The sequence below is a fragment of the Hevea brasiliensis genome, chromosome 9, assembly GCF_030052815.1.
Source record: "Hevea brasiliensis isolate MT/VB/25A 57/8 chromosome 9, ASM3005281v1, whole genome shotgun sequence".
NCBI lineage: Eukaryota > Viridiplantae > Streptophyta > Magnoliopsida > Malpighiales > Euphorbiaceae > Hevea > Hevea brasiliensis.
In genome coordinates, this window is record NC_079501.1 from 78302604 (window position 1) to 78310663 (window position 8060).

The 8060-nt window shown below is 36.5% G+C and overlaps 1 protein-coding gene across 4 annotated transcripts; it reads left to right on the plus strand.

Annotated features, from left to right (window-relative positions):
• The first annotated feature begins 997 nt into the window (after positions 1-997).
• On the plus strand, positions 998-7003 carry LOC110638055 (WPP domain-interacting protein 2). Of its 4 annotated transcripts, none has more exons than XM_058153817.1 (3): positions 998-1155; positions 1384-2576; positions 6033-7003. In XM_058153817.1, exons 2-3 carry the CDS (start codon positions 1466-1468, stop codon positions 6740-6742), a joined length of 1821 nt encoding a protein of 606 aa, XP_058009800.1. In that variant the 5' UTR covers positions 998-1155; positions 1384-1465; the 3' UTR covers positions 6743-7003. The 4 variants fall into 4 exon arrangements, with proteins under 4 accessions (XP_058009800.1, XP_021644154.2, XP_058009801.1 ...); XM_021788462.2 differs by having other exon boundaries at positions 1408-2576; XM_058153818.1 differs by having other exon boundaries at positions 1001-1155; positions 1422-2576.
• Positions 7004-8060: the final 1057 nt, after the last annotated feature.

An 8060-nucleotide genomic window follows, 5' to 3' on the forward strand; every position in this document is an offset into this window, starting at 1 on the left:
AACAAATGGTAACAAAGAGCCAAAATATCTTCATTTTCTAAAGGGAACAAAACATCTCACGCCTAATTATGATATTCTCACCTTAAGCCATAAGTTAGAGCCAAAAACATCTTTATTTGCAAGGGGAGCAGAATATCTCACACCTGACCATGAGAAGCTTACATTTAGCCATGAGAAGAGGTTTAGAAGGTGCATGGCCAGCCATGGGAAGTCCCTTAGGGCACATGGCTTCTTGTGAGATTCATTTGGAAGGGTTTTAGAGGTCATAAGGTACATGGCTAGCCATTGAAAGTCCTTTGTGATGCATGGCTTCTTGTGAGATGCATTTGGAAGGGTTTTGAAGGCCATGAGGTGCATGGCTAGCCATGGGAAGTCCTTTGGGCACATGGCCAGCCATGAGACATTCTAAAGAGGCATATGGGAGAGTGTGAGATGAGTGTTAAATGTACTCATGGCTATGAAAAATGTTTAGATGCACCATAAGTCATGGGAAGCTCAATAAATGCCATGAGACTTGCTGATTGGTTATTTTTAGTGCTATTATATTTGTGACTTTTAGTGTTCTTAAGATTGGATGCTTTTTAAAGTACCCTCCAACAACTATACGTTTTCTGGGATAACATCTAACTACTTTTTTTTTATCCATTTTAATGATTTTTTTTTAAAATTTTTTTACTTACTAAATATTAGTGTAACTTGCGATCAATTCTTTATTTTTTCCACGTTCACCCCTTTTTTGATAAATATTTCTCACATCACCCTTTTTGATATATATATATTGCATTTTGGAAAAAAGCCCGAGTACAAAGCTGGCCTTTGTCATGTGGGGTTGTATTCCAGATCAAATGGCCAGCATTGGCCTTGTGCGTTGTGGCCACTTCTAACTTCTCTCCACTTATAGCGGGTTTGAGGCTGTGGGCCACTATTTCCTCTGGCCCACCTTCAAATTTCTTTCCTTTTTCACAATTTTTTTTTGGTATTCAAAAATAAATTAGGCAATAATTTATTGCCTATAAAACTGCTAATCCAAGTATAGTTTGGGGTTTCTATTCCCTTCGAATTTTATGATTGTGGGAAGCTGCAATCATCATCTAATCACCGGGTTTCAACATTCAATTCAATGCTTTCATTTTTGTTAATGAATACTTATACAAGGTGCGTCCTTTATTTCTTATATACTTTATTTTTACTTTCTTTTCGTTTTCTGGGGTCAATTACAGTTATATTGCTCTAATTTCCAAAATCTTAATTTCATTTGATAAAGAGATGATCTTTATGATAATGAACTTGTTTTGAAGAAAACAGAACTCTTTTGAGTTTGATGCAAAAAAAGACAAATTGATCCAATTAGAGTGGTTGGTCTTTTCTTTTTTGTATTTCCAGATTGTGCTGATTTGAACTTTACAGTGCTGGAATGATAGTTTGTTGTTCTTGATCTTGATCCAAAGAGATCCTTTAAAGATTTATGGATTTGGAAGGTGAAAATTCTGCTCTTGAATCTGTTGAAGATAATGAATTGACTGCCAATCCGGATAGTGTTTCCGGTCTTGATCAGAATAAGGACAAGTTTAAGGCTAACGGGTCGTGTTCAAATGAGATTCATAACCTCGCTACTAGCAGAATTATTGGTGCTAATACTGAGCATCTTGATGGACAAGTGAAAGAAGGTGCTGTGAATTTTAACCCTATAACGGCTAAATCTCCTGTTGTGGGGTCAACTACTATTACTAAAGGATATGGGTTGAGAAAGTGGAGGCGAATTAAGAGAGAGGTTGTCAAGGATGCAAATACCGGTGCTGATAACAGTAAAGTTTTGAAGCGAGGATTGTCTAGTTCTGGGATCAAACAGACAAACTTATTGTCAGCTGAGATCAAACAAAATAGTGAGGGTTCTACTGCATCAGCTAATATGTTTAGAAATGTGGGTTTCAGTGATGGGTTGGTGACTCATGGTCCAATTTTGGAATCCAGATTTGCAGTTGGCCCTGCTTTTGCTTTGGGCACAGATTCTGAGAATAGTGAGGATCGAAGTAGCAAGTCTTCAACAGCTGCCAGTGCTCCAAGGTTGAGGTATGAGCTTCCTGCAGTGTTGGGTTACTTAAGGGAGAAGAACAGGAGCAAGAATTTTAGTTGGAAGAGTGTGGCTAGCTCAACTCAACGAGTTCCTCAAGGAAAGGGACGGGCAGAAAGCAGTAAGAAGCCTAGAGGAGAAAGGGTCAAAATGGAGAAGGAAAACTCTCATTCCAGCATGGAATCTGACTCGAGAAGCTCCAACTTTGTCTTTATGCAGGGTGTTTATTCTGTTACTAGTAATGGAAATCAAAGTGAAAATTATGATGGAGAAAACAGTGATGATGGCCATGCAGGTGAGCAACAGTTTTGTGAGGAAATTCAGACTGGTTATGGCCAAGAGAATGTGGGAGAAGTTGAAAATGATTCACAAGATGATTTAGCTGCAGATGCTCCTTGGGAAGATAAGGAAGAGAAAAGTGAGAGCCATCAGCCCTCTACAGATCAAGATCCTTTGGTTGAGTCACTTGTTACCCTCCAAACAGTGCAGGAAGCCCTTGAAAGTGGTTAGTGTGCCTATATTTATAAATTTCTGTAAAACTTTCCTATCATACTTCACATGTTGTACTAAGTGTTCTATGATTCTGTCATACTATTTGCAATTGTATAAAACCCTATAAATTGTCCATGCTGTTATTGTTTGGTGTTGATCCAAGTTTGATGTTATTGTCTGCTGTTATTGACAGTTTTTGTTGGCACTCCAATAGATATTTGTTGCAAGTATCTGGATGTTTGGTTTTACCTATGCCCTTTTACACATCACAGGATTATCAAAATATTTACCTTGCTTGGTCTGTCAGAAGGCATAGCAGTAGAAAAGTATCCATGTTGAAGGGAGAGAAACCTGTTTTATGGGACATAATTTTGAGTATTTGGTGCATTATATCAATTACAGAGATTTATAGCTTTGGGTGGTGATACTGGGTGTAACTGCTTGGAATGAGAGGAGCTGGAAGTTTTGGTTCATAAAGGTTGTTTAGAATATTAACCTACTGTTTTCTTCTGGATTTGATCAGCATTACCAAGTTTATGAATATTTGGATGAAGATAGAATAATCTGGACGTGTGCTGTATGGTTACTAACATTGTTTCCAGTTTGGACCAAGGCAGTTGTGATGCTTGACTTGATGCATTGTTCCAGGCTGTATAGTTAGGTGGTTAAATAGTAGTGAGTTTGGTGATTCACTGTTTTTTAGAAAGAGTGCACAGCTAGAGTTGTTGGCAAAAGCTATTGTTTGTTGTGAGGATTGGGTCATTTTCAGCATGTGCTTTAAGAAGCTAAGATGCCACTTTTGGATATAATTGTTTTCTTAGCTTGTTTGTGGGTTTTTCTCTGGATCTTTGCTAATTTTACGATATTTTGTAAATGAGGATGCCTTTTCTCTTAGCCACATATTCTTCTTTTTCAATTTCTATTAACTAATTCTTCTTTCTTCAAAAAGAAATTGATAAAGATTTTGGTTTTACCATTTCCTTGATTGATAGAAGATTAATGATATTTGAGATTTAAAGCTAGAAAAGAATGTGAATTATACTAGAAAGATTAGATTTTTAGAAGTAAATTAAGCATTTAAGAAAATGAAAGTAAGTAAAGCTTGTGAACTCGATGGAATACCAATTGAAGTGTGGAAGTGTTTGGGAGATATGGGAGTGGCATGATTAACTAAATTGTTTAATAAGATTCTAAACTCAAAGAAAATGCCGGATGAATAGAGGAGGAGTATTTTAGTACCTATTTTTAAAAATAAGGGAGACATACAGAGTTGCTTAAACTATAGGGGAATTAAACTCATGAGCCATACTATGAAGTTATGGGAGAGAGTTGTGGAACATCGACTACGTCATGATACTTCTATCTCTTCTAATCAATTTGGATTCATGTCTGGTCGTTCAACTATGGAAGCGATATTTCTCATTAGAAGTTTGATGGAGAAATATAGAGATGTGAAGAAAGATCTACACATGGTTTTATCGATTTGGAAAAGGTTTATGATAGTGTTCCAAGAGATGTCTTATGGAGAGTGTTAGAACAAAAGAGGGTGTCTATTAGGTACATATAAGTGTTGAAAGATATGTATGAAGAAACAACTATTGTTGTGCGAACAGTAGGAGGGGACACAAGAGATTTTCTCATCTCAGTTGGATTACACTAAGGTTCAACTATAAGTTCTTACCTTTTTACATTAGTTTTAGATGAATTAACGAAGTATATACAAGATAGTATCCCTTGGTGCATGATGTTTGCGGATGATATAGTTCTAATAGATGAAACGCAAGGAGTCAATAGAAAGGTAGAGTTTTGGAGAAGTACTCTAGAGTTAAAGGGTTTTAAGTTAAGTAGAACGAAAATAGAATACATCCATTGCAAGTTCAGTGAAGGCCGAACTGGTAATAGGGAAAGAGTTAGTTTGGATGGAGTGATACTGTCCCAAAGTAATCATTTTTAATATCTCAGCCCAGTCCTTCAAGTAGATAGGGGATGTGAGGAGGATGTTAGTCATAGGATTAAAGCCGGATGGTTGAAGTAGAGACGTGCTACGGGAGTTTTATGTGATCGCAAGATTCTCAATAAGTTGAAAGGAAAATTTTACCGTACAGCCAAACGACCGGCCATGTTATATGGTAGTGAGTATTGGGCACTGAATGAGTCGTATGTGTCTAAGATAAGAGTTGCGGAGATGAGAATGTTAAGGTGGATGAGTGGCTATACTAGACTAGATAAAATCCGTAATGAGAGTATTAGAGAAAAGGTAGGAGTGGTGCCAATTGAGGATAAGTTGTGAGAAGGGAGATTGAGGTGGTTTGGACATGTGAAGCGTAGACAAACGGAGGCTTCAGTTAGACAAGTAGAGCACATTAGATTAAAGGATAGAAAGAAAAGAAGGGGTAGACTTAAACTGACTTGGAAGATAGTAGTACAACATGATCTAGAATTATTTCACATTTTCGAGGATTTAACCCAAAATCGTTTAGAGTGGAGAAAGAGAATCCATATAGCCAACCCCAAATTTTTTAGATAAAAATTTATTTAAGTTGAGTTGAGTTAAAAAGTGATATAGGATGTTTATACATTTATTGTTCGATAGTAATTTACAGTAGAAATTTTAATCTGGAATCCTTGATCAAAGCCTAGATTTGGCTGAGGTTGGTTCAAACTGCTACTGCCCATGCTATTATTATTAGACCTTGTTGTTTCCAGAACTTGTCCCCTAGTATGTTCATCCTTTTTGCATATATACTTTGGGCTGAGTCTAACAGAACACTCTCTCTTGCCTTCTAGTGTTAGTGCTATGAGATGTGTTTCTTGAAGAAGCTTTATCTTTCAATTAGGTGCATTTCTTGTTGAATTTTCAGTTAAATGCTTGTCCCTTCTCAAATCTTAGTGGCCTGCAATCTGTAATTTTCATTGCCAAACAGTGGAATGTTTTCAATATTCCAGATATATTTTAAGGATCTTTTTCATACATGATCTTTTTCATTGTAAGTTTTTCCAATTATTAAGCTTCGACTTGTCTGGTTATCATTATAAAATTGTTTTTGTATTTTATGTGGCTTTATTTTGTTGCCTTGATGATTTAAAGGAACCTACTGCTTTTGTACCTTGTTATACTCCATAGATCTGTACAAGTTTCTGTTCTCATTCTATGTATGGTATTAATCCGCATTTCGGTTACCTTAGATCATACATTTCAAATCTTGCTATTCTTTTGTCATTTGGCTGGATTTTCAACTGGCTTCTGATGTTTACTCTCATCTGTTGATTTGAGTGGATGTTGCTGTGGATTTGATGATTTGCATCCTGACAGTATTTGTATTTGAGATTTTGCAGTACAACATAAAATATTGTTTCATTTTGAAGTTCACTAGTCTCTTTTGGGTGAACTGAATCCTGGCTACTTGAGATGCAATAGCTAATGAATTATTGTGGTTTATTCAATCTAAAATTAAGAATTCTGTCGCAGAGGTTCTAAAGTTTGAGGAAATTGGGAAAATTAGCAGCATTCCAGTAGATTCCACTTCTACTGACAGGAGAATCCATGAGTCAAGTTCATGTGACCAGTTTGATTCTGAAAATATCAGACAATCAAGTTCCTTGGAATCTCAAGTGTTAAGCTTGACAGAGAATGTAAAATATTTGGAAAGCAAATTAGAGGAGGCAAACACTATGCTGACGGTAAAGGAGTCCAGGGTTGTAGAACTCGAAAATACCTTGATTAGTGGCAAGTCACCAACAGAAGAATCAGGAAACGCCATAAAGTTGCAGCAGGAGAGATCTAGAGAGATTGAATCTGAGCTTGAGAGCCTCTTCAAGCAAAAGATTGAGGCCGAGGTTGAGTATTTGATGCTCACAAGGACAATACAAAAGTTGAGAGTTGTTGCAGGCGATCAACTCACTTTCTTTGAACAACAAGAAGCCCCGGCTGGTGAGCAAGAACAAATGCTGAACAAGCTCGGGGAGGCAGAGGGTAAGGCTGTGATGCTTAGGAAACAAGCAGAGGATGTGGAAAAATATCGGAGAGTTATTTTAGGGACTGAAGAGGTGTTGAAGGTGCAGAGGAGAATATGTAAGGTTACTTCATGTTTCTTTATCCAGTTGAGTTTGCTTATCTTGTTCTTTTGGCTATTCGTGTTGCAGTTATTACCCCATCCTGGGGCTGTTGTACCCACCTAAAGTACTTTAGAAAGATAGAACCTTTTTGTGCGTTCTCTACATTTCTAGGCAAAAATGTCAATGCTAAATTTTGTTGTTGTTACTGTAGAACTTCCCCCCCTCCCCCCCCTCCCCCCCCCCAAACCCCCTTTTTTTTTTTTCTGGTTGATGGAGATTCGACTTGTAACGAAGTTTTCATTTTTCATCATGCACATTTGTAATTCATCAGTTTTAGTACTTACTTTGAGTAGAGCATCATAAGATGACAAGTTATTCCTTTGACATGGACCTACATGGCAACGTTACCTCAGTTATTTACATTGTGCTTCTTGAACTATGGTTTGAAGTTGGAAACATGTACGGTTCATTATTGTAAATGCGGCATTAAGGGGAAAGCTGCACAGCAATTATTATAGTTTATATACCGACTTTTATGCTCAAACCATAACCATACACAATATTTAAACTGTATCCTTTCACCTACCAATAAATTAGTTTAATTTAACCGATCACATCCCTAAACTATTCAAGAAACGTATCCACCTTTGAACATGTAAATTTCAAAATAATGATGCATGATTGCGCTCTTTCCTTCGCCTCTGTTCCTTCCTCTCAACATCGCCAAGTTAGTAAAACAAAACTACACAAATCCACATCAATCGTTTTAAGTCATTCTTTGCTTCTAAGTTTACCATTGGAAAATAAGAGAAGATGAAGAGGAAGACCAACCACTGCAACTTTTATGGTCAGCGATTTCAAAGCCCTTTCATCTTCGCTTCTAGTGTTTTTCAGAACATGGTTACGACATCCAGCAACCATCCATACCCACTGACCAATTCCATCTCTAATGAGTGTTTTGAGTTTCAATTTGATTTGACTAAGTAATTTTTTTCTCAATAATTTTTCTCTACAATGATTAAATGTTGTAGTTGTAAGAAATTTAGAAGGGGTCAAATGAAAAACCTAATCCCTAATTATTGCAACTAGAAAACAGGCTCCTCATCGATTCAAGTCCTTGTTCGATTTAACCTATTTCAGAAGCCTATTACACTACTGAACGTTAGCCATCAACGACTAAGTAGGTTTAATTTGGTTATTTTCTTGATTTAAGGTCTTGAGTTTGAGTTTAATAAAGCATTAAACATCTCAATTGGCCTTTGTACAAAATTTTCATATCATAATTAATGAAAGATTGATTATATACTGCTGAGTTTCCATATCATATTTGAAATTGGAAAATCAATGCCTTCATTAACACAAAAAATTAAACTAATAATGTCTGTATTACTACAACAGACTAAAGAATATATGCTGCTGTATTTTCATATCATATTTGAAC